General features: G+C 43.0%; 1 protein-coding gene across 7 annotated transcripts in view; it reads left to right on the top strand.

Annotated features, from left to right (window-relative positions):
- Positions 1-1,593: 1,593 nt before the first annotated feature.
- LOC112911588 (uncharacterized) overlaps positions 1,594-26,576 on the top strand; it is a 57,964-nt gene continuing 32,981 nt past the window's right edge. The window contains exons 1-6 of one of the 7 annotated variants that reach the window (XM_025988204.2): positions 1,611-1,784; positions 1,936-1,988; positions 2,844-2,971; positions 11,628-11,754; positions 13,456-13,551; positions 17,055-19,033. In XM_025988204.2, coding sequence (XP_025843989.1) covers positions 2,960-2,971; positions 11,628-11,754; positions 13,456-13,551; positions 17,055-18,406 — 1,587 coding nt within the window. In that variant the 5' untranslated portion in view covers positions 1,611-1,784; positions 1,936-1,988; positions 2,844-2,959 and the 3' untranslated portion in view covers positions 18,407-19,033. Of the gene's footprint in view, positions 1,785-1,935; positions 1,989-2,843; positions 2,972-9,160; positions 11,755-13,455; positions 13,552-17,054; positions 19,034-26,576 lie in introns of those variants that run through there. The other 6 variants (XM_072722510.1, XM_072722511.1, XM_025988207.2 and 3 more) reach the window with 6 other exon arrangements.

The raw sequence follows: 26,576 nt of genomic DNA, 5'->3' as shown, positions 1-26,576 counted from the left end.
AATCAGAGAAGTAGACAGAATATTTTTTGCAACTTGCCACAAATGTAATCTGTTTGGGAGTTTAATGAGACTATAACCAAGTGAGTAGGTCTAGATTCAGATAGGAAGGGGAGATTAAATTGGAGGTAAGTTGAATAAAGAAAACAGCTCAGGATTTGGATTTCTACCCATCTAGACTTTTTGATATGTTGCATTTTCATTCTAATTCAAAGTATTTTCTAATTTTCTTTGTGATTTTTTGAGCTAGGAGTTACTTGACTTAATCTGGGGATTCCCTACATTTTTCCTAGGTTTCCTAGGGTTCTTTTTTTTTTTTAACTTAATTCCACTGTTGTCAGAAAACATACTTTGTATGATTTCAATCCTTGTTAATCTATTGAGGCTTGTTTTGTGGTGTGACACTATAGGACCTATCCTGGAGAATGCGCCTTGTGCACATAAAAATTACACATACTCAACAGTCTTTAGATGTGTTGTTAAATAAAAATTAAGCCAAGTAAATTTTAATCTCATTGACTTTATTAATCGATTAATGGATCAGGCAGCAACCGATCTAGCTGGAAGAGGGGAAGGGCTACAGAAAGGGAAGGGCTTTAAAAAGCATGACAAAGTAGTCATAAATAGAAAAAAAGGATTATTTTAGCCGAGGTCCCCCTTATTAGGGGAACAAATTCCCTCCTCTTCCTTAAGGGATGAAAAGGAAAGGGCCCTGTGACACATTATCCTATCGGTGCTGACCCGTGAAGATGACATTTCCGGGAAGTTGAGGCTGCTAACATTAAGTTAGGTAAACTTCTGGGTTTACAGATCTAGGGCCTTCACCTATGTGCTTCCAATTTGGGCCTGTGGTTTTCACTTTAACTGTGTTCTCTAGATGTCAGTTACTTTGTGTCTTTTCAGTTCTTGCTAATTTTGTCTGGTTGTTTGCTTTTATCTTTAATATATCCTTTGCTTTCCTTGGCTTATTTTGCTGTTTCTTCACTAGGTTTTTGAGACTTTAACTTGCTGCTTTTTGGTGTTTATTGTTATAATTACTCAAGATTGTAAGATTTTTTTTGTTATCCTCGCTTTGTTTCTCTCGTAACTGCTTACAGTGTTATCTACACTCTTGTCCCTATTTCCCTATTTCATCCAAATATCTGTTGAATAGAAAGCTTTTTGGAAAAAAGATTTTTAGGCATCAAATCCTTTTGAAATTATGCTATTTATAGTTTTATTGCATTGTAATGAGAATTGTTTGACCTATCTTGGACTGGCCGCATATTCATGTCCACGAGTGGTGCGCTTCTATTTCTTTCCGTCTACTGCAGCGTCTCCCAGTGTGCAGGGCTCACTGTGGTGTTCCGTCTTGTTTGACCTCAGGCCTCAGGATGTCGGCCCTTGGACCCAGGCAGGTTGGACCCAGGCAGGGCCGAGCGCACAGGCCTACCTGGTCCCCTCTGCCAGCCCTGTCTGGGTGCCCAGAAGCTCTGCCCATCTCTGCACATCTGCCTCCCGCCGGAAGCCCGGCCTGGAAGCAAGGATCCTCCGCGGACGCTTCTGGGAGATGTAGTTTTCTTCGGTCGCCGTTGGGCCCACCGACTCCGCCATGACGTACTTCCGCTGCGCCGCGCCCGCGGCTGTAGTCAGGTCCGTTCCTCCAGGCTGTTTCCGTCCTGGGTTTGTGGACTGGAGCCGGCCCGCGGGTTCCTGAGCTTCTGCGGTCTGGATCCCGGGCGGCACAGATTTAGCCCCTCCCGGCGCGTCCTGTTCAGAGCAGGAGCTTGGCCGGCTGAGCCCCCACGGTAGGTCTGGGGCGTGGTCGCAGCCCGCCGGGACTCGAGGTCGCCGCGCCCGCTGTGGCGTGCTGCAAACTGGATGGTGCGGGCGGTCCGCCCCGGGTGGGCGCGGATGGGCGGCAGGGAGACCCTCACAGCTCGGTTCTCTGCCCCGCAGCCTGCACGGGACAGCGCGGGATGGCTGGCAGGCTCCGGAAGGCTTCGTGTTGGGTAAGTAGGGACCTCCCGTCTTTAGAAGCTGCCTGGGCACTGAGCACGGTTACGTCCAGGGCCCGAACGGTCGCGTCCCGCCCCCTTCCTGCCCCTGTCTCTGATCTCGTGTTTCTGGCACTTTGTCCTGGGTCCTCTCCCTCGAGGTTCGGATCCGTTGCCCGTCGCGGCCGCTGACCTCTGAGGGTCGTGAGGGTCCCTGTTACGGAAGCCGGGAGGAGCCATGTTTGAGCCGGGGCGCGTAGGCCCCGGACCGTGCTGTTGGCAGGGGGACCCCGTGGCGAACGCTGAGCTTCCGACTTACTGCGCCGCGGGCGATGCCTCCCCTGGGCACCCTGCTGGGAGGACCTGGCCGCCTGGGTGTTGAGTATGTGCTGCGCCGCCGAGTCTGCAGCTCCAGGGGGAGCTCCCTTCGGGAAATACACATGTTAGTAGAAGCTCAGGGTGCGATGGATCCTCCGGTTTGTGGCAAAGACGAGGCAGATCTGGTGCAAGACAGGTGTGAGGAGAATGTGGGAAGAGATCTTCGTAAGAGCCGTGACGGGAAATACCTCAGAAAAGTGTTTCTCTGGGACTTCGGTGTTTATGACTCTTAAGGAATTTCTTGACACCAAAGAGCGGGTTGGAATCGTCACTTCTTGAGGGCGGTTGGCGCGCTGCAAACTGGATTGCATGAGGTGTTGGACAGTGGGATGTGAAGTGACTAGTGACAGCAGAGACCCCTTCTAGGTGGTATGACACTTCAGGTGTTACAGGAAGATGACGGGTGCCAGGAAGAAGGCCATTCACTGAGTGGCATGAGTGATACAATTGACCGTAAAATTAAGGATCTGTTTATTGTTTTATCTTTTTAAGTAATCTCTGTGCGCAACGTGGGACTTAAACTTACAGCCCCGAGATCAAGAGTGGCGTGCTTTACTGACTGGCCCACCTGGCACCCCAGGATATTTTTACTCTTTAACAATAACTGTATGGAAAACACGGTGAGACAAAACATTGTATTTACAGTAGCAGTAAAGAAAAATAAGCAAACAGAATCACATGAAGAATAAGTAAGGAAGATCAGATGAAGGATTGAAAGGATTACCCTATTGAGTGGGTAATAATAGGCACCACTCTTAGCGAGGCACTTTGTGTGTACTGAGTTGTTAGGGTCTCATGAGCCTATGAGGCTGGTAGGTCCCCACCTTACAGGTGAGGAAACTGGGAAGCCTGTCCATGGCCCCAAACCAGTAAAGGATCCAAGGAGACTGGGCTTGCAGAGCTAGGACTCAAGGCACTATCTTCAGACTTTGTGCCTCTTACATTTTAATGTGAACAGTTTCTCTTGTGCTCGAGTGCACATATTAATTTAACAAACAGTTACTGATTATTACACCAGGTAATTTCTAGGGCATGTAGGGATGAACAAGATTGACAGGATCCATGACCCTGTGCAGGGTATGGGAGATGGTTAAACAAAATCACAAAAGATGTGAATGTTACGCAAGTGAAAGAGAGCAGCTAAGCTGGAAGAGAGCAGCTAAACGGCTACTTTAGATTGGCATCCCTTTGCAAGGCAACATTTAAGTAGCATTTGATGGACAACTAGATGACCGTGGGATGGTGGGGGTAGCAGGGGAGGAAGCATTCCAGACGTTTATTTCTAGGGTTGCACTCCAAGCAAATTGGCAGCTGCCTCTGGTGGAAAGAAAGCCTGTGGGTGGAGTGCGAAGGGATGGCTGTCCAATTTTCCCAGCACCATTTACTGAAGAGACTGTCCTTTTTCCAGTGGATAGTCTTTCCTGCTTTGTCAAATAGTAGTTGACCATAGAATTGAGGGGCCATTTCTGGGTTCTCTATTCTGTTCCATTGATCTCTGTGTCTGTGTTTGTGCCAGTAACACACTGTCTTGATCATAGCTTTGTAGTACAACTTGAGATCCGGCATTGTGATGCCCCTGGCTCTGGTTTTCTTTTTCAATATTCCCCTGGCTATTTGGGGTCTTTTCTGATTCCACACAAATCTTAAGATTATTTGTTCCAACTCTCTGAAGATAGTCCATGGTAATTTTTTTTTATATTTTTTAAATTTTATTTATTTATTTATTCATGATAGTCACACACAGAGAGAGAGAGAGAGGCAGAGACACAGGCAGAGGGAGAAGCAGGCTCCATGCAGGGAGCCTGAAGCGGGACTCAATCCCGGGACCCCAGATCACACCCTGGGCTGAAGGCAGGTGCTAAACCGCTAAGCCACCCAGGGATCCCCATCCATGAATCTTTTTAATTCTTCTCTAATTTCCTGGTTGACCCATTCATCTTTTAGTAGGATGCTCTTTAACCTCCATGTGTCTGAGTTTCTTTCAAATTTCTTCTAGTGACTGAGTTCAAGTTTCAAAGCATTGTGGTCTGAAAATATGCAGGGGACAATCCCAATCTTTTGGCATTAGTTGATACCTGATTTGTGACCCAGTTTGTGGTCTGTTTTGGAGAAAGTTGCATGTGCTCTGGAGAAAAATGTGTATTCAGCTGCATTCGGATGGGAAGTTCTGTATAGATCTGTGAAATCCATCTGGTCCAGTGTAACATTTAAGGGCCTTGATTCTTTGGTGATGTTGTGCTTAGAATATCTGTCATTTGCAGAAAGTGCCATGTTGAAGTCTCCTACTATTAGCATATTATGATCTAAGTATGTCTTTAGTTATTAATTGATATACTTGGCAGCTCCCACGTTAGGGGCATAAATATTCATGAATGTTAGCTCTATCTCCTGGATCTGAATGCCTGTTTCTCTCCACAAATTAGGGGAGTTCTCAGCTTTGATTTGTTTAAATATGCTGTCTGGCCCTCTAGCCCTCTCTTGGAACCCCAGTTATACATAGATTCTTCCTTCTGAGGCTGTCATTTATTTCCCTTAACATTTTCTCATGGTCTTTTAATTGTTTTTCTCTTTTTTCCTCATCTTCCTTCCTTGCCATCAACTTGTCTTCTATGTCGGTCACTCTTCCACCTCACTAATCCTCATTTTTAGGACATCAAGTTTGGATTGCATCTCATTTAATTGATTTTTAATTTCAGCCTGATTAGATCTAAATTCTGCAGTCATGAAGTGTTTTGAATCTTTTAGGCTTTTTTCCAGAGCCACTAGTAGCTTTATAATTGTGCTTCTTTTTTTTTTTTTTTTTTTTTTTAAGATTTTTATTTATTTATTCATAGAGACAGGGAGAGACAGGCAGAGACACAGGCAGAGGGAGAAGCGGGCTCCATGCAGGGAGCGCGATGTGGGACTTGATCCCAGGTCTCCAGGATCATGCCCCGGGCTGCAGGTGGCGCTAAACCACTGCACCACTGAGGCTGCCCTATAATTGTGTTTCTGAATTGGCTTTCTGACATCGCATTGTAATCCATATTCTTTAACTCTGTGGCAGAGAATACTGTTTCTGATTCTTTTTTTTTGTGGTGAGTTCTTTCTAGTCATTTTCTTCAGGGCAGAGTGAGCGGGCTGAGTCAAGAATATCAACCAGAACTTAAGTAAATTTCACCCTAGATGATTCTGCTGAGGTCAGAGACCAGAAAATGAAAACAAAAATCAGAATGAAGTAAAAGAAAAGGACCACTAAAGTGAAAAACAAATTTTAAACCAAAGTTGTAAAAAATTAAAGGCCAAGGATCCCAAGGAAGCAGAGAAGAAAAGAGAAAAAAAAAGAAAAACGAACAAGAAGAAAAAAAAGGTGGGGGGATTTGGAGATGGTGGTGGTGACAAAGTGGAGGGAGATTATAGTCTACCTGAGGGGGTCCTAGAGGGTGGTCCTCTTGGTTCTGAGTCTATTGAGTTCTGTACGTTAGAACATGCTCAGTCCCACATTTATATAAACCAGAATTACTTGTAGAGAGCCCCAACATTGACCACCAAATCATAAATGAGATAAAAGAGGGGGGCAGAATGGGAATGAAGAGAGAATATAGTCTCACAGAATGAACCAGCACGGTATACCACTTGGTTCTGGGTGCATGCTGGTCATGTTTTAGAAGATATGAATTTCTGCCATTGGAGAACAAAATGAGGCAGAGAAACAGAAAACAGAAAACAAAGCAAAAAAACACATCTTGTATGTCTCCCAAATTTAATCGAGTATGTTGAAGGGAATCTAGAAGTGGAAAATACATCTAAGGCCTGTAATTGTAGAAATATGAAAGTCAAAAAGGAAGAAACTTAAGAATGAAGAAGTGGTAAAATATTGTAGTTAAGGTTAGAAAAAAATATTGGAAAGTTTTAGTCTGATATAAAAATGAGTTAAAAAACAAAAACAAAAACAAAAACAAGGGCGGCCCAGGTGGCTCAGCAGTTTAGCACCACCTTTGGCACAGGCATGATCCTGGAGAGCCAGGATTGAGTCCCACGTTGGGCTCCCTGCATGGAGCCTGCTTCCCCCCGCCCCTCTCTCTTTCTATCTCATTAATAAATAAAATCTTTAAAAAACAAAAAACGATTTGTACCGGAAAGGGGGGATAAAAAGGGGCGTACTCTCTCTAGTTCTATATACTATAAATCCGTCTGTTTCTTTCTTTTTTTTTTTTTTAATTTATTTGTTTATGATAGTCACACACAGAGAGAGAGAGGCAGAGACACAGGCAGAGGGAGAAGCAGGCTCCATGCACCGGGAGCCCGGTGTGGGATTCGATCCCGGGCCTCCAGGATCACGCCCTGGGCCAAAGGCAGGCGCCAAACCGCCGCGCCACCCAGGGATCCCAATCCGTCTGTTTCCCCTGGAGCTTTCCAGCACTGCTTGGTGAAGAGCTTGCTCTTCCCCTCTCCTTCCACCTGGTCTTCTGAGGAGGGGTCTGCTGTGCTGATTCCCAGGTGTGTGTACCTGGGGGAGCTTCCCTGCTCCCTGCCAGTTGCAGGGCTCAATGGGAGCTATTTACCCCCAGAGGCCTCCATTCCCTGGCAGCCCGCCCCTCCCAAGCACAAGGTGAAACTAGGAGGAACAACAACAGTGACGACCAGGTCTCCACCTCTGGAATCAGCTCCCCAGTAGTAATGAATGCAGTCTTCTAGTCCGCAGTGGCCTGGATGCTCCTGGGGCGAGGCAGGGGCGCTGATCTGCACAGCTTGGGGGCGCCTGGGGGGCAGGAGAGTCCTCGCTGTCCTGTGCCCTCCCCGCCGCCACCTGTCTGGTGGGGGGGGGAGTTTAGGATCGTGGGCTGTGTCCGCTTGGCGCCCTGTGATCCGGGGCCCTGTGTTGCTGGAACCACGCACCCAGTGTCCGAGGCTTCTGAAAGCAGCAGGGTGTCGAAGTTTGGAATCACCTGCCTAACCGACTGGCTTCTCCCAGATGCCCTGCCAAGCATTGGTGGTTCAGTGGTAGAATTCTTGCATGCCAGATGCCCTGCCAGATTTGCGCTCGAGCCCTTTACTGAGATCAGTCCACAGTTTGTGTTGTGCTTTCCCCTGGGTGCACTTCCTCTATTAGTGACTCCGGGAAACTGGAGGCTTCACTGCCCCTCCCGCAGTTCTGCCCGATTTCCCTGCTAAGCGCTTTTCTGTCCGGGAAAAATCTGGTGCAGATTTTTAAAGTTCCCGCTTCTCTGGGGCTGGGCTTTCCTGTCCCGGAGGCTTTCACCCAGCTCCTTGTGGCCACCACTTGGTTCTTTTTAATTTTTTTCCACCTTCCTACCTTGCTAGAACCGAAAACCCTTCTCTGTAGCGTTCCGGCTATTCTCTCTTTAAATCTCAGGTGGAATTCATAGCTGTCCAGGATGATTTGAAAGTTATGTAGGTAAGTTGGTGGGGCCAGGTGAGTTGAGGAACCTACTCCTCTCCATCTTGCCCCATCTCCCTTATTTATTTATTCATGAGAGACAGAGAGACAGAGACAGACATAGAGGAGGCTCCCTACCGGGATGCGGAGCTTGATGCTCCATCCCAGGACCCCGGGATCATAACCTGAGCTGAAGGCAGATGCTCAACCACTGAACCACCCAGGTGCCCCTCTCTTACATTTATTTATTTATTTATTTATTTTATTTTTTTTATTTTATTTTATTTTATTTATTTTATTTTATTTATTTTATTTTATTTATTTTATTTTATTTATTATTTTATTTATTTATTTGATAGTCACAGAGAGAGAGAGAGGCAGAGACACAGGCAGAGGGAGAAGCAGGCTACATGCACTGGGAGCCCGACGTGGGATTCGATCCCGGGTCTCCAGATTGCGCCCCGGGCCAAAGGCAGGCGCCAAACCATTGCGCCACCCAGGGATCCCCTTACATTTATTTTAAAATTCTCTGTGGCATTACATATAGATCATCATTTCCTTTTGTTAGAGCTCCATCTTATTATGCTGCAGTGGGAATGGGCCATGTATTATTGAGCTCTTTCTCCACTGATACTGATGGGGATTTAAGTCTCCCCATGCCCTACAGCTGATAACACCTAGGGCTTTCTATTTGCTGCTCTCAGGCCTCTCAGCTTTTGATCTGCTGAAATTTCGTATTCTTTTGATACACAAATATATTTAATTTTTTTAAGTTACTGATTAAAATTACTTATGAATTTTATAGGTGATGGGGTGGAATTTTAGGTGTGCTTAATTCAACATTTGAAAAGTGTTGTTATGTGACTTGCATCATACTGTATGTAATTATATAGTTTGAACAACGTCTCTATAGGAAGAATGTACCATAATCTTCTCTAGCTATTCTCTTATTGGTGGAAATTCAGGTTGTTGAGCTAGTCACTTTTACAAATTTTGAAACAGTGAACAACTCTGCACGTCTATGGATATTCTTATCTTGTTGATTTTTGGTGATAGATATATTTAGTACTTTTTTACATCCTCTTAGAACAAAGTTCAATCTTATAATTACCTTCCTGTCCTAATCTCTTTTCTTTTTCAGAGATAATCAATTTGGCATATGTTCTAGATCTTTCTATGTACATTTGTCTACAGTCATTTATATCCTTAAAATGTTTGGTTTATTTGTGTGGGTAATCACATATATAGATTTCACACTATGTGACATTTCTGTTTTTCCCTTATGCCAAAAACATATTTGTAGTTGTATCTGTGATAGTTTTATACATATATATCCATTTGTGGCTTTTTTGACTTTTTAAAAATGTAATTGAGTTCTAAATTACAATAAAATGCATCAATCTTAAGGAGACTATTTATATTCTTTCAGGTTCCTGGAACCAATTCCAACAAGAGGGGTGGAGGTGCAGTTCCCCTACACACAACACAAAGGAGAGAATTAAGCTGAGCATTCACCTTAATTCTCCAAACTGGTAGTATACACTAAACTGTCCACCTAGAAATGGGGGACACTTTCCTGGAAACCAGCTGCACTTTGGTAGGCTGTCAAAGGGCTTTCAAGAAGTCGCCTCATTAACAACAAAAGATACCTTGCTCACACTCATTAGAGGAAATTCCAGGGATTTTAGGAAGTCTGAGCCAGGAAACAAACCATGGATGAAGACCAAATACATATGAGAACTATGTTTTGGACATCTGAATGACTGAATATTCTTATAAGTCACAGAATTAGAGAATGCACTGAAGACAAATCAAAATCAAACTAAAGAATTCCGGAGTTCTAGAAGGTTCCATGTTCTCCCAATGGCCACTGTCATCCCCTCCCCCCTCCCCCCAGGGGTCATTGCTTTGTTTTATTGGTTTTATTTCTGTTACATCTAACACCATAAATTTTGTTGTTTGTTTGTTTTTTTAAACTTAATATAATTGGAATTGTGCAGTAAAGTGTCTGGCTTCTCTCAACATGGTTTGTCAGTGACCCCCAAGTTGTATGATACAGGGTTGTATGACTGTTAGTTTATCTGCTGTATTCGTAGACATGGGCAGCAGCAACATTTGGGCTGTGTCCAGTTAATGGCTATTTGAATAACATTGTTATAAACATTTTTGTACACGTCTTTTGAGGGATACCAGTTCTCATTTCTTTTAGGCTTATCCCAGATTTCTCAGCCTCGACACTGTTGATATTTAGGGTAGAATTACTCTTCATTGTGAAGGACTGTCCCATGCAATATAGGATGTTGAGCAGCATCCAGATTTGGCCTTGGCCTCTCCCTGTGTAGCTACCAGCAGCACTAGCTCCATATGACAATCTCAGGTGTCTCTAGACAATGTCAGACATCCCCTGGGGGTACAGAATCTTGCTCATGGTTGACAGCCAGCTGGCATGTATGTAGGAGTGATAATGTTTGGTCATCGAGTGTATGTATATTTAAGGTTAGTATATACTACCAGTTTCGAGATTTGGCAAAACCACTTTATGTTCCCATGGCCAATATGTGAGTTCCACATGGTCTGCATCCAGGCCAACAGTTGTTTGTCACATTTGCTTTTTGGCATCTCCTCACTTGTTTTTTTTTTTTTTTTTTTATTTATGATAGTCACACAGAGAGAGAGAGAGAGAGAGAGAGAGAGAGGCAGAGACACAGGCAGAGGGAGAAGCAGGCTCCATGCACCGGGAGCCTGACGTGGGATTCGATCCCGGGTCTCCAGGATCGCGCCCTGGGCCAAAGGCAGGCGCCAAACCGCTGTGCCACCCAGGGATCCCCTGTTTTGTTTTGTTTTTTAAGATTGTATTTATTTATTCATGAGAGACACAGAGAGAGAGAGAGAGAGAAAGAGAAAGAGAGGCAGAGACACAGGCAGAGGGAGAAGCAGGCCCCATGCAGGGAGCCCGACGTGGGACTCAATCCCAGGTCTCCAGGATCAAGCCCTGGGCTGAAGGCAGCGCTAAACCGCTGAATCACCCAGACTGCCCACATCTCCTCACTTGTAATGAAATCTCAAGTCCTTACTACCCCATGCCCACCCACAGTGGCTCTCCATCATCTGCGGCTCCGCAGCACCAGCTCCAGGTTCAGAGTCTATGTTGAAGTGAACCCTGGCTGGCCTCAGTAATGGGCCCCTTAGTTTCTTGAAAGAAGACTAGGAATTTACCTATTTTGGCGTTTTTTTTTTTTTTTTTTTTAATGGTGCCAGGCTCTCACTCAAGATGGGTTGAGCAGCTGCCAAGATGAGAGTTCACAGGGTCAGACCTTCCCATGTGTTTACAATTATTCTTTTCATCTCTGGGCAAAATATATCCTGGATAATTTTTTTTATGCAAGACTTACAACACCTGTTTCATCTTCATGTATAGATGCCTGTTTCCCTCTACAAGACTGGAAGCTTCTTGAGGGCAGAAGTTGGTTGTGTTCATCCTGAAGTTTTCAGGACCAAAACCAGTATCTGGCACATGGAAATGCAAAAGTTTTTTGGTTTTGTTTTTTAAAGATTTTTTATTTATTCACTTGAGAGAGAGCACACAAGTGAGAGAATGAGCAGGGTGAGCGGCAGGCAGAGAGAACAGGAGAAGCAGACTCCCCACTGAGCAGGGAGCCCAACATGGGGTTTGATCCTAGGACCCTGGGATTATGACCTGAACTGAACCAGACGATTCACTGACTGAGCCACCCAGGCACCCCTGTTTTTGTTCTGTTTTATTCTGAAAGTCCGTGCTGACCTGGACACAGGAGGCAGTCCATGGAGGAACATTTCTCCTTTACCAGTTCCTGTACATCTGTTCCACGTCATCTAATGTAATAGCATCCGATTGAATGGGATGTATATTATTACAGGGATTATTGTCATTCAAGGATATATCTATGGAGTTCACCTGGGAAGAGTGGCAGTTGCTGGATTCTGCACAGAAGTACCTGTACAGGGATGTGATCCTGGAGAACTATAGCCACCTGGTGTCTCTGGGTAAGTGCCACTTCTCTGTTGATCTCAGGTTGTGATTTATATAAATCACCATCCCTTTTTCTTTTGTTTATCTACCGTGAATTCTCAAAAATATATATATATTTTTAAGATTTTATTTATTTATTCATGAGAGACACAGAGAGAGAGAGACGCAGAGACACAGGCAGAGGGAAGAGCAGGCTCCATGAAGGGAACCCAACGCGGGACTCGATCTCAGGTCTCCAGGGTCACACCCTGGACTGAAGGTGGCGCTAAACCACTGAGCCACCGATGCTGCGCCCTCCAAAGTTTTTTTTTTTTTTTTTTTTTTTTTTTTAATTTTTATTTATTTATGATAGTCCCAGAGAGAGAGAGAGGCAGAGACACAGGCAGAGAGGGAGAAGCAAGCTCCGTGCACCAAGAGCCGACGTGGGATTCGATCCCAGGTCTCCAGGATCGCGCCCTGGGCCAAAGTCAGGCACTAAACTGCTGCGCCACCCAGGGATCCCCTCCAAAGTTTTTTTTTTTTTTTTTTTTTTTAATTAATTTTTATTGGTGTTCAATTTACCAACATACAGAAAAACACCCAGTGCTCATCCCGTCAAGTGTCCACCTCAGTGCCCGTCACCCATTCCCCTCCAACACCCGCCCTCCTCCCCTTCCACCACCCCTAGTTCGTTTCCCCGAGTTAGGAGTCTTTATGTTCTGTCTCCCTTCCTGATATTTCCCAACATTTCTTCTCCCTTCCCTTATATTCCCTTTCACTATTATTCATATTCCCCAAATGAATGAGAACATACACTGTTTGTCCTTCTCCGATTGACTTACTTCACTCAGCATAATACCCTCTAGTTCCATCCACGTTGAAGCAAATGGTGGGTATTTGTCGTTTCTAATTGCTGAGTAATATTCCATTGTATACATAAACCACATCTTCTTTATCCATTCATCTTTCGATGGACACCGAGGCTCCTTCCACAGTTTGGCTATTGTGGCCATTGCTGATAGAAACATCGGGGTGCAGGTGTCCCGACGTTTCATTGCATCTGAATCTTTGGGGTAAATCCCCAACAGTGCAATTGCTGGGTCGTAGGGCAGGTCTATTTTTAACTCTTTGAGGAACCTCCACACAGTTTTCCAGAGTGGCTGCACCAGTTCACATTCCCACCAACAGTGTAAGAGGGTTCCCTTTGCTCCGCATCCTCTCCAACATTTGTTGTTTCCTGCCTTGTTAATTTTCCCCATTCTCACTGGTGTGAGGTGGTATCTCATTGTGGTTTTGATTTGTATTTCCCTGATGGCAAGTGATGCAGAGGATTTTCTCATGTGCATGTTGGCCATGTCCATGTCTTCCTCTGTGAGATTTCTCTTCATGTCTTTTGCCCATTTCATGATTGGATTGTTTGTTTCTTTGGTGTTGAGTTTAATAAGTTCTTTATAGATTTTGGAAACTAGCCCTTTATCTGATATGTCATTTGCAAATATCTTCTCCCATTCTGTAGGTTGTCTTTTAGTTTTGTTGACTGTATCCTTTGCTGCCCTCCAAAGTTTTTAATGGTTATGGGCTTGAACCTTAGAGATCAAAGTTCATGGTCCCTATTTGGCCCTCATCCTCTAACTATAATCCTCCCCCAAGTGCAAGTGAGCAGTTAGGTTTTGTAGGTCTGGACCCCTTAGTCCCTAGCAGCGTGGCCCACATCCTTTGTGATTTTCCACTAACAGGGTATCATGGTACCAAACCTGATTTAATCTTCAAGTTGGAGCAAGGAGAGGAGCCGTGGATGATAAATGCCAGAGTTTCCCGCCAGAGCTATCCAGGTGGGTAAGCGGGAAGATGGGGGTGTGGGAATGAGCCAGGGCTGGCCGTGGGGCAGTGGTGTGTGAAAACTCTACACTGGAGCCCTTGAACTATTGGGCGACTCGGGAGGAACTTATAAGCTAGCTCCTTGGGGAAGGACCATCTCTCTGCCCATGTTTGGGCTTTCTTCTCATGGGTCTGAGGGACTCTGCTTAGATGCTGCTTTCGGGGTTATTTTCCCTCCTTCCTGTGGTCATGGACCACCTCAGCCGTTCCATCCTCCAGAGAGATCTTCTCTCCCATCCCTTTGCGTGACTCACGCCCTCTACTTCCCATATGTGGACTTTCTCTCTTGCTTTCCACAAATAATCCCTCAGTCAGTCCTTTGCTCAACATCACTTTTAGAGATTACATTGCTTTCTTTTCTCTCCTTTTGAAATTAGCTTTTACTTTCTTGGGCACTTTCCTTAAATGGAATCTGAAACCAGCCCAGTCTCACCTGTGTCATGAAGTGATTTTTATCACCTTATATTTCCTGGCTCCTCTTCCCTTTGGAGTCTTCCAGAGGGGTCTATTTCCCAAATCTACCTGTTTTCTCGCCAGTACTGTAACAGCTGAAAGGCTTTTCCACTTGGGAGATTTCAGCTTTTTTTCTCCCATGTTGTAACATCCCATGGGTATCCTCATCCTCTTTTCTTCTGCACTCCTGTCCCTCAGGTTAAATGCATGTAAAAGATCCCCAGGCTTCCTCAGTAGCAGAAATGCGAAGGAAGTGTTCGTCTCTGGCTTCCTCACTTTCCTTATTATTGCTGTTGCACTTGTAGTACCATATCCTGGGCTCCCAGGCTCACCTCCGTTGCTAATCTTAGTGCTGCTTCTGTTTTGGCCAGTATTTTATCCTTTGGCAGTGTCTTCATAGCTCCTGTCCCCTCAGTTCCCAGACTAGATCAGTGTTCTCTCAGGCATGGGTAGCTCAAATTCTTAGCCATAATTGAGAACTCTATAGTCTTCTCCTTAGCTATTCCTGCTGGATTTGTTTTTATATGCATCCTGTCACTTTCCAGAGGGGTGGATGAAGGTAGCAGTCATCAGTTATACACTGTCCTCTTTGAGAAAAAATATCAAAGACTTCTTGCCCTAGCACTGGCACACTTTTCCTTCTCATTCCAGTCTTTTCTCTTTGTCCTACATGGCCACAGATGGCTCGAGGAGAATGGCCCCTGTTAGTTGGTGCAGATTTGGGCATATTTGGGGCTAAAGAATCATAGGCTGTTATCAGATCAGGCTTAAGTTCCCTTCAAAACTCAACAAGAAAACAAAAACAAAAACAAAACAAGCAGGACACGTGGGCGGCTCAGTTCAGCATCTGCCTTTGGCTCAGGTGCTCTTTCACTATCTTGGTCTCTGCCTCTATCTCTTTTTCAAATATATATATATATATATATATATATATGTAAAATTTTCAAACAAACAAAAGACATCTAACAAGCTTCCAGTAAGTCTTCTTTTTTTCTCATTAAGCCAATACCAACAACCAACAGTTGTCTGGACATGTCTTCAAGCCTGAGAAGTCCTTTTCTAGCCACTGGACTTGGTATTCCCACCCCTTTCCTGGAGTTTAGTGGCCCCCGCTTTGAGGCACAAACCATAAGGTGAATTGTTCCTACATAAGTGGTTAGAAAGGGTTTATCATTTATCAGGAGGATCCTGAGGAAGAGGAGAGCTCCTGGCAGCCCCCCAGGACAGCTGTGGTGACATGCCAGGGCTGTGCCCCTGATGAGTGCTCCTTTCCTGCTGCCCTGTGGGTATCACACTCAACATCATGGTCCTGTTGAGCCTTGTTGTCCAGTCTCAGTGTCATCTGCTCACCTTCCTTGGAAAGTCTCATCCTTCATAGCGTTTAAGACTCTTTACGTGTTGTTGACGCCAGCTTTTTCCTAAGCACTAAACTTCAGTCTGTCTGCCTCTCCATTTGTCTCCTCTCCATTTGGAGTTTTAGCTGAGATCTCAAGTGTAATCAGATCCAAAACAAAGTCCTTCATTTTTCTTCCAAACATTCTCTTACTCAGAGAGCAGCACCCCTGTTTCACAAGCCTAAAATCTAGAGTTCTTAAAGCATCCCCATCTCTCGCCTTCTTCATCCAGTCCTTTGGTAGATTTTCTTGGTTCTTTTCAGATACACTCTGATGTCTTCCTGCACTACTACAAGGGCTTTCTCATTTGTTTTTTAGCCCTTTTCTTATTCATTTCTTACAAAACAGCCAAACATCTTTTAAAAGCACAACACAAATCAAGATGTCCTCTAATTGAAACCCCTTGGTTAAGATGAGAACGAACTTTTTGCTGCCTATTTGGTTCCTGCCTCACTCTGTTCACTCAGTGGGTTTTAGCGTTAGCCTTTTTTCAAAATATTTCTTTTTTTCTTTCTTTCTTTTTTATTTTGTAGGCTCCACACCCAATGTGGGGCTCTTGATCCTGAGATCAAGAGTCACAGGCTCCACCGATTGAGCCTACCAGACTTCTTATTTCTTTTTTTAAAAGTGTTTGTTTGTTTGTTTGTTTGTTTGAGAGAGAGAAAGAGATAGCGACCGAGCTAGGAAGAGGGAGCACAAGGGGGGAGGAGAGAAGTAGGCTCCCCACGGAGCAGTTGGGGCTTGATCCCAGGACACCATGATCATAACCTAAGCTGATGGCAGATACCCAGCTGACTGAGCCACCTAGGCACCCCTCATGTTTTCTATTACTTAACTGTGGCAAGCAGGTGTTCCCTTCTCAAGAACTTTGTATGTGTTTTTCCATCTGTTTGGAACGTCTTGCCCTTAATTTTCCTATGGCTAACACAGTCTTACTTTCAATGTCTCATTGTACCTATTTGAATGTTATACTCTGGTTATTGTGTATACTCAAAATTCATTTTTTGAGTAAACACCTATAATAATAACATTCAGATATAAGATAAATGGCATTGGCTCCTAATTGCAGGCTAAGCTTTTTGAGCCTCTTGTTTTTTCTTTTCTTTTCTTTCTTTCTTTCTTTCTTTCTTTTTTTTTTTTTTTTTGATAGAGAGCAGGAGCACAGCATAGGAGAGTGGCAATGGGGCAGCGTGGGGGAGGGCCAAAGGGAGAGAGAGAATCTCAAACAGGCTCCCCATTGACCACAAGCCATCAGACACAGGGCTCGATGTTACAACCCTGAGATCATGACCTGAGCTGAAACCAAGAGTTAGTCATTCAACCCACTGAGCCACCCAGGTACCTCTAAGCCTCTCTTTTAAAAACCATTTTTGATCACTGCTATTTGCGACCCATTTCCATAATGGGATTTGGTTTGACTCAGTTCCTTGTGCTCCAAAGCTCAGATATATGGCACATGTAGGCCTGGCCAGTATTTCTTTTGAGCCAGTGTCTGAGGCCTGTTATCAAGAAAAAAGACTCATTACATGGTAGTCCTATAGCTCTCTTAATCCCATATCAGCTACATTGATGATTAAAAATATATATACATGTATATTTATTTTTCCTAGAAGGTTGGAAAGAGTGGTACCAGAAAAGTCAAGATGAGTTTGAAAATGTTGAGAGAAATTATGCTTGCGGCGCGTTTGGAAAACGTCATCTGAGCAGAATCCATGTTTCTTCAAGACAAAGAATCCATAAGTACAACACACATGGAAAAAGTCTGACACAAAACTCAGGTTCAACCAAAAGCTGTCTGAGAAAAAATCCTGATAAATTCCATGGATATGAAGAATCCTATTTTCTTAAGCATCAAAGAGCTCACAGTATAGAAAAGAACTGTGTGTGTAATGAATGTGGAAAAGCTTTTCGTTGTAAATCACAGCTGATCGTCCATCTCAGAATTCACACGGGAGAGAGACCTTACGAATGCACCAAGTGTGAAAGGGCGTTTAGTGCCAAGTCAAACCTTAACGCTCATCAGAGAGTCCACACAGGAGAAAAGCCCTACTCCTGTAGTGACTGTGGGAAGGTATTCTCCTTCAGGTCACAGCTCATCGTCCATCAGGAAATTCACACAGGAGGGAAACCTTATGGCTGCAGTGAATGTGGGAAAGCCTACAGCTGGAAGTCACAGCTTATCTTACACCAGAGAAGCCACACAGGAGTGAAACCTTATGAATGTGGTGAGTGTGGGAAAGCCTTTAGTTTGAAGTCACCATTTGTTGTACACCAGAGGACTCACACAGGAGTGAAGCCTCATAAATGCAGTGAATGTGGGAAAGCTTTTAGGAGTAAGTCATACCTCCTGGTTCACATCAGAATGCACACAGGGGAGAAACCCTATCAGTGCAGCGATTGTGGGAAAGCCTTCAACATGAAGACACAACTTGTTGTTCACCAGGGAATCCACACGGGAAATAATCCTTATCAGTGCAGTGAATGTGGGAAAGCCTTTGGTAGGAAAGAACAACTTACCGCACATCTGAGAGCACATGCAGGTGAGAAGCCCTATGGGTGCACTGAGTGTGGGAAGGCTTTCAGCAGCAAATCATACCTTGTGATACATAGGAGAACGCACACAGGAGAAAGACCCTATGAATGTAGTTTCTGTGAGAGAGCCTTTTGTGGGAAATCCCAGCTCATCATACACCAGAGAACTCACTCAACAGAGAAGCCATATGAATGCAGCGAATGTGAGAAAGCCTATCCCAGGAAGGCGTCACTTCAGATACACCAGAAAACTCACTCAGGAGAGAAACCTTTTAAGTGTGGTGAATGTGGAAAGGCCTTCACTCAGAAGTCGTCCCTCAGTGAGCATCAGAGAGTTCACACTGGAGAAAAACCATGGAAATGCTCTGAATGTGGGAAATCTTTCTGTTGGAATTCAGGGCTTCGTATACATCGAAAAACTCACAAGTGAAACATTAGAAGGAAGTAGATGTTAACTTTCTCACCGACATGGATCCTCAGGAGAGTTTAGGTGATGTTATAGATGGGATGCACAAGCAGGAAGTCCTAAAAACAGAGTTAGAGACCGTCCTGTATGGAATGAAGGGGCAAAAGCTTTCAGAAATAAGTCCTATGAGTCTCTGTGGACGAGACCTGAGGGAATGAGGAGCAGTAACTATGAAATGAGGTAGCATCATTATAAAGGTAAAATCTGGAGAATTCATATCTAAAACTTTTCAAATTTAATAAATCAGGAAAGCATTTTCCCATATGAAATGTGTTATGTGTGGAGAGTCACATTCCAGATTTGAAGCTATGTTTTAGAGTGAAGAAAACCTCAACTTTAAATGGTAGATTTTTTTCATGATGGAGTATAAAGTTGTGTTTTATTTTAAAATGTAAATAAAGCAGCAGTCAGGAAAACAGCAAGAAACATATTCTCAAGGTTAGGGGATATTTAGTGTGACTTTCCTGAGTAACTGAATAGCATTTTTAAAAATTTCAGTATTTTATTTTTTAATGTAACTTGTTACACATATATTTGGTAGTTTGTGGAATAACATCTCCTAATATTCTCCATATTAAATGCTAAATATCAGTTTTGTCTCTTTATTTCTTAGCAACCAAAGTAATGTGGCTTTTAATAACGGGAAAGATACTATTCCCAAAATGACTTTACTTACTCAGCAGTCTATGTAGTGGGTTTGGCATTTATCAGAGGGCTGCTGTGTGAGAGAAATCGAAATGAATGTGGATTATATTTTAGCAGTTCAGAGTCTGTTCTTCACTGATGAGTAAGAGCACTCTGGTTTTTTCTGGAGGAGCACCTCTCTGATATGTGCATCTCTGGGTTGATGTCTTTCAGGGCACCTGTTCTACCAGCCACAGGTGAGCATTATGCCCACTTCCGGGTCATGGTAGCCTCTTTCCTGGATTCTGAGTCTTTGGGTGTAGTATGAACCAGAGGTATCTGTGGCACTCACTCACTCTTGCCCAGAATTGAGGACCATCAGTTCGGTCCTGCTGTATTGGTTTCCCAGAATAACTGGGTGCCATCCCTCTTTGAACCTGGTTTTCTGCCCTGTGTCCTTCCTCTCTTCAATAAAAATGGGTTTTTTGGTTTCTTTTTTTTCCTGCTAAAGTTTAGGAGAGTGAATTTCTATCTCCTATTACTGAAGGGTCTTTAACTGATAAATTGCTGCTGGGGAGTAGTAGATAAGTAACAAAAGAGGCTTTATTCCCGAGGCAAGAAGAAAATCAGATTCTTGTCACATTCCAACATGGAAACTTCAGCCCATAGTATGAAGTAGCATTATTGCTTGTATATACCAAGAACCTTGTGACCCCTGATGATAAGATTCTGGGAACACCAAAGGCTACTACCATGGAAGGGTTTTTAATTTATGAGTAAATCTGACACAGGAGATGGGATGGCTACTTCTGTTCGCTCTTTTTTTTTTTTTTTTTTTTTTAAAGATTTATTTATTTATTTATTTATTTATTTATTTATTTATTTATTTATTTATTTATTCAGAGAGAGTGAAAGAAAGGCAGAGACACAGGCAGAGAGAGAAGCAGGCTCCATGCAGGGAGCCTGACGCGGGACTCGATCCTAGGTCTCCAGAATCACACCCGGGCTACAGGCGGCACTAAACCGCTGCGCCACCGGGGCTGCCCTTTTTTTTTTTTTTTTTAAGACTGTTCGCTCTTAAACACAACAGTGACAGATGTGAGGCTCTGAAATCTCATCCCAAGGAAAAGCATTAACTGTGACATTGCTAAATTCACCATCTACTTCACATGTTCGCTAATCCCTTATATATATAGTTTGTTGACAGTTCATGTGGGGAGATCTGACAGAAGTCCGAACTCAGCCGGGCAGATACCTGAGAAACTGTGCTGGATGCTCTTCACTCAGAAACACGTAGCTTAGGGGATCCCTGGGTGGCTCAGCGGTTTAGCGCCTGCCTTTGGCCCAGGGCGATCCTGGAGTCCCAGGATTGAGTCCCGCGTCAGGCTCCCTGCATGGAGCCTGCTTCTCCCTCTGCCTGTGTCTCTGCCTCTCTCTCTCTCTCTCTCTCTCTCTCTATCATGAATAAATAAATAAAATCTTAAAAAAAAAAACCAAAAACACATGTAGCTTAGATGTTACCAGCTCTCAGGTCAAATACAACTTATTTGTATGGACAGAAGCCAAGAAGTCTTTATGTTTTTAAATGGTTGCAAAAAGATCAAAACTACTTCACCAATTGAGAATATTATTTGAGGACAGCCCAGGTGGCTCAGTGGTTTAGTGCCACCTTCAGCCCAGGGCCTGATCCTGGAAACCCGGGGTCCAGTCCCACATTGAGCTCCCTTCATGGCTCCTGCTTCTCCTGCTGCCTCTCTTCCTCTGCCTCTCTCTCTCTCTCTGTCTCTCATGAATTTAAAAAAATAAAAAATAAAAATCTTTAAAAAAAAAATCCAAAGGTTTTTAAAAAATATATATTATTTGAACTTCAAATTTTAGCATCCGCCAATCAAGTTTTATTGGAACATAGGGAGACATTGTGTATTGTCTAGTGGCTTGCACTAACTACAATGGCAGAGTTGTGGTCGCTGCTGTTGCCCAGGAAATGTGCCACGCCCTAATGTGGAGCCCCTTACCCTCTCTGAAAAAGTGGACCTTTCCTTACAGGAGGCAGCTTATTCTGCCAACACCTCAGGGCTCATTACTACCAACTCTGTGCCCAAATTTCTTAGAAGGATCCCATTTATTGGGTGAGGTCTCACCCTAAGTATCTCATTTTCACTTGATTATCTCTGTAAAGATCCTATTACTAACTAACTTCACAGCCTGAGGTGCTGGGGGCTAAGAATCCAATACATCCTTTTTTTTTTTTTTTTCAATACATCCTTTTTGAACAGATGTAATTAAACATCGAAGTTTGCCCCCTTGCACTCCCATCCATCCTTTCACATGCAAAATACATTCACCCCAGCCCAACAAGCCCAGAAGGCTTCATTCTTCCAAGCATCAATTCCAAAATCCCAAAATATCATCTAAATCATAGGTGTATGAGATGGGTATGCTTCATCCTGGGGCAATATTCCTCTCCATTTGGGAATGTGTGAAACCAGACAGGTTACCTGCTTCCAAAATACAATGATCAGACAGGCATAAAGTAGACTCTCCCATCCCAAAAGGGAGAAATCAGGACAAAGGGTTGTGAGTCTCAAGCAAGTCAAAGCCTAAGGGCAAATTCCATTAGAGTTTAATAAGGCCTTGGCCAAATGCTCTAAGAGCCCACTGGGGGGTGGCCCTGCCCCTCATCCTGGATGGTGGACAAATCTCTGAAATTGAAAGGTGGCTTCACCCTCTGAGACCAAGGAGGTGCTCTACCCTCGGGGTCATTCTTCCTTTCTCTTTAGGGTTCGCCTGTATGCACATCTGAGTTCTGCTGGCCTATTTCCTGCCTGTAAAATCCTGGACATCCAAAGACTTGTCTGTCCCCTCCAGTCCAAGTTGGTAGCATTTCTGCCGAGATGGTTGACACCTAATCTTTTTCTGTCCAGAGCATGCTTTTTCACTTTTTGTAATATGGATAATCTGAGAGTCTTCCAAATTTTCAAAATCTAGTTCCTTTATACTTAACAATTCATTTTTCAGTTTATCTCTCTGCCCTCTCATATTGTACTGTTAGCAGCAAGAAATCAGGCCATGCCTTCAGCACTGCTTGAAATCTGTTCAGCTGAACATTCCAGTTCATTATAAGTTCTTATTACAATAAAACACAGTTTAGCCAAGTTTTCTGTCACTTTATTACAAAAATCATGTTTTCCTCCAGTTTTCAATAACCTGTTTCTCACTTCTCTCTGACACCTCATCAGAAGTACCTCTGAAGCATTTCTACCAACAGTATCTTCAGGGCAAGCCAGGCTTTTGTATCAGGTGCCTCACAACTCCCATCCTCTACCACATCCAAACCCTCTTCCACACTTTTAGGTATTTGCTACAGCAGCACCCTATTTTCCAGTACAGAAATCCTTATTCGTTTGCTAGGCTGCCATTACAAAGTACTCCAAAATTAGTGTTTTAAACAACAGCTGCTTACTGTATTACAGTTGCAGAGGCCAGAAGTCTGACATCACGGCACCAGCAGACTCGGTTCTCTCTCAGGTCGCTCTCTTTGGCTTGTAGATGTTCATCCCTTTGTCTCCACATTTTCTCCCACTGTGTATCTATATTTGTGTCCAATTTCCCCTGCCCTTTCATTTAAGATTTTATTTATTTGAGGGAGTGGGCATATACAAGTTGTTAGAGGCCAAGTGAGAAGGAGAAGTAGAGTCCCCAGTGAGCAGGGAGCTCAACATGAGGCTTGATCCCAGGACCCCGAGATCATGACCCAAGCTAAAGGCAGATGCTTCACTGACTGAGCCACTCAGGTGCCGTGAAATTTTTGTAAGGATACCAGTCATACAGGCTTAGGGCCCATCCCAATAAACTCACTTAAACGTGATTATCTCCATAGACTCTATCTCTAAATAAGGTCCCATCCTGGGGTGTGTGGGTTGGGATCCCAACATCTCTCATGCAAGGATACAATCAGCCCATAACAACAAGGAAATAGCTTGAACACTATAAACCTTGACCTAACACACCTCTATGGAGCACTCCACCCAACTACGGCAGAATGTACATGTTTTCAAGTGTGCAGGGAATATACAGTGTAGACCAAGGGACAGGTCACAGAACAGACATCAAAAATTTAGGGCAGCCCCTGTGGCCCAGTGGTTTAGCGCCGCCTTCAACCCGGGGTGTGATCCTGGAGTCCCGGGATTGAGTCCCATGTCAGGCTCCCAGCATGGAGCCTGCTTCTCCCTCTGCCTATGTCTCTGCCTTTCTCTCTCTCTCTCTCTCTCTCTCTCTGTGTCTCATGAATAAATAAATCTTAAAAAAAAAAAATTTAATGATGGGGTCTTGTCAAAAGGATACTGCAGCCAGCTTAACACTGGCCAAATCTGGAATAGAGCATCCAAATAAATAATGGTAGTAGGTTATTACCAAAAGAATAAAATAATAAGTCCATGGATCCATATTGATATAAATGTGTAAATATATAAACAAAGAGAAGGGAAAATTCTTCAAAGTAAAATATCACTTGATACATAAGAATAATCACCAGCACAGTAATACTTGTGTTAGGCAAGAATCATCCATGAATGCTAAAATTAGGTGGGTGAAAGGGTTATAAAGGAATATTCAATTAATCTTAAAACATCTTCCCATGAGATACTTATTAATTACAATTGGGAAAATAACTTTACAAAAGAGAAATATGGCATTTACCACCTTAATTAAGCAATCAAAATTATTGCTATTATAGGTACAAATAAATATGGAATTCTCAATAGGATCTCTGTGAAAGACACATCACTTCTTTAGTATTCCTGCCAAAAATGCATAACCTGAATCTAAATCAGGACACATGAATCTAGCAAACCCAGGTTGAGAACCATTCAGCATGAAAACGGCACTTTTAAAAAATGTTGAGGTCATGAGAGACCAAAAGACTGGTCCAGTTTAAAGGTAGCTAAACAGGGGTTCCTGGTTGCTCAGAGCCCCATGTGTGGAGTAGAGTTTACCTAAAATAATTAATTAATTAATTAATCTTTAATTTAGAGGAACTAAAGATACATGAAATTGGATGCTGAATCCAAGTTTTGTTTCTTGGACTTTATTAGGCCTACTGATGGAACTTGAATAAGTTCTGTGTATTTGATAAAAGTATTGCATGTAGGTTCACTTCCTCAATTTGATAACTTACTATGGTTAGATAATAGCATGAGCTTCTTGGAGATATTCTCTGCAGTGTGCAGGAGCATAGAGGAGTTATGTCTGCAACTGATGCTTCTACCTTTCAAGAGAAGTATGTTCTTTTATAGAGAAAGCAGACATGGTAAAATGTCAACATCTGGGGAATATAGATAAAGTGTATTTAGGAATCTTACTATTCTGTAAATTCTGTAATTCTGTGATTCTTTTCGACTTTTCACTAGTTTCAAATCATTTCTAAATAGTTAAATGAAAAATTATTTTAGCAAGGTCATCAGATATCAGGTCAATATATTCAAATTAATTATATTTCTACATACCAGAAAAACTTTGTGAAATGAGATTTAACAAAATGAATCCATTTTCAAAAGAATGAAAATACAAAAAAAATTGTGGTATGGGAACTGTTCAGTATCATGATATGGGTTGTTGATACATGAACCTACACATATGATAAAAGAATAAAATATTTAATACAGGAACAGTGTAAATGAAACAAATCTTAAGGATTGTGGACTGTACTGCGATGTACTGTAGTTTTACAAAACGTTAACATTGGGGTAAACTGGGCAAAGTATAAGGATCTCTATTTTACACTACAGGTGAAATTTACAATTCTCTCAATAGAAGTTTCAATTAAAACAAGAAATCTAACAAAGATGTAAAAGGGGAATGAATAAACTATTATAATAGTAAATGGGATATTATGTATTATGACATAAACTACAACTGAATAAACCATATGTTCAAGCCCTAGATATATAATACTGTTGAAGGTAAAAATAAAATGGAATTACATATTATTTAGGCAGGCATGTATCTGTGATAAAATGATGAAACAGAAAAAGCAAGAGAACAATAACCAGAATATTCAGGATGGCATCTGCGTCTGTGGAGGAGCAGCAAATAAAGGCTGCAAATTACTTGTAATTTCCGTTTAATTTCCTATTTCTCAGACTGGGTGACAGATTTTCGAACATTCATGAGAAAGTACTTGTAACTAATGTGAGATGAAAAGAGGACACAAATACAATTTAGAAGGGGATCCCTGGGTGGCTCAGTGGTTTAGCGCCTGCCTTTGGCCCAGGGTGCGATCCTGGAGTCCCAGGATCGAGTCCTGTGTCAGGCTCCTGGCATGGAGCTGGCTTCTCCCTCCTCCTGTGTCTCTGCCTCTCTCTCTCTATGCCTATCATAAATAATAAATATTTATTAAAAATATAATTTAGAATTTTAAAAATTATAGGAGAATAAGGATAACCATGTACCACTAAATATGAAAGATTAGATAAAATTTCTCAATTTTCTTGCAAGTTATACATGACCAAAATAGACCAAGGAGAAAAAGCAAGACTGAATAAATCAGTAACAAATATGACTAAAATTGAATTGTAGTCCAAAATTTCCCTTGATGGAATTGTAGCAAGCTTGGATTATTGAACAGTAAAATTTTACCAAACATTAAAGAACTTGCTCATCATTATGTTATACAAGGAGTGTTATAAAATTTTTAAAGGATAGATTACTCCCAAATTCATTTTATAATCCTAGTAAAAACTTCATACCAAACCTGGCTAGAGACTATAGAAAAACAGTAATTATAGGCTAATCTAATAGATGAAAATTTTCTTGGTAAAATGGAATCCAGGTTTCTTTCCCCACATATTTGTGTATGTCTGTCTAGGTTGAACTATATGAAATTGATGTAGGAACAAGTTAGGGGTAGATGGGGCTAGGCAGGGAAAGATAAAGGAAAGGGCCAAAGTCAGGTGCCTAGCAATCAGTGGGCTCCCATAAACCCCAAGGACACGGAAAGGCCCAGAGTCAGGATTCTACCCATCCCAAGAAAACAGAGATATGGCAGCAGAAACAGAAAAACATAACAAAACGAAACCCTGGCTTCCTAGCTCCTAGCTCCAAAATGTTAGAGAGTATTTCCCTTTGATGGTTACTAAGAAACTCACCAGACCACAAAGACATAAGTGTTATCAATAGTTCTGGCTCAAACCAAGACTGCACAAGAATCTCGAGGCCACAAGCTTCCCGGTCAGTTCTCACTAAAAGACTACCACCAAAAGCCCTGTGCCGACCCTGTCAGGGCCCCTCTCACTTCTGAGAGCTTTCTCTCTATCTTTGCTTAAACTTCTTTTTTTTTTTATTATTATTTTTTTAAATTTATTTATGATAGGAACACAGTGAGAGACACAGGCAGAGGGAGAAGCAGGCTCCATGCACCGGGAGCCTGATGTGGGGTTCGATCCTGGATCTCCAGGATCGCGCCCTGGGCCAAAGGCAGGCGCCAAACCACTGCGCCACCCAGGGATCCCTT

This window comes from Vulpes vulpes, chromosome 10, assembly GCF_048418805.1.
Source record: "Vulpes vulpes isolate BD-2025 chromosome 10, VulVul3, whole genome shotgun sequence".
NCBI lineage: Eukaryota > Metazoa > Chordata > Mammalia > Carnivora > Canidae > Vulpes > Vulpes vulpes.
The sequence above is the reverse complement of the archived record's forward strand: the minus strand, read 5'-3'. Positions and strand labels throughout refer to the sequence as shown.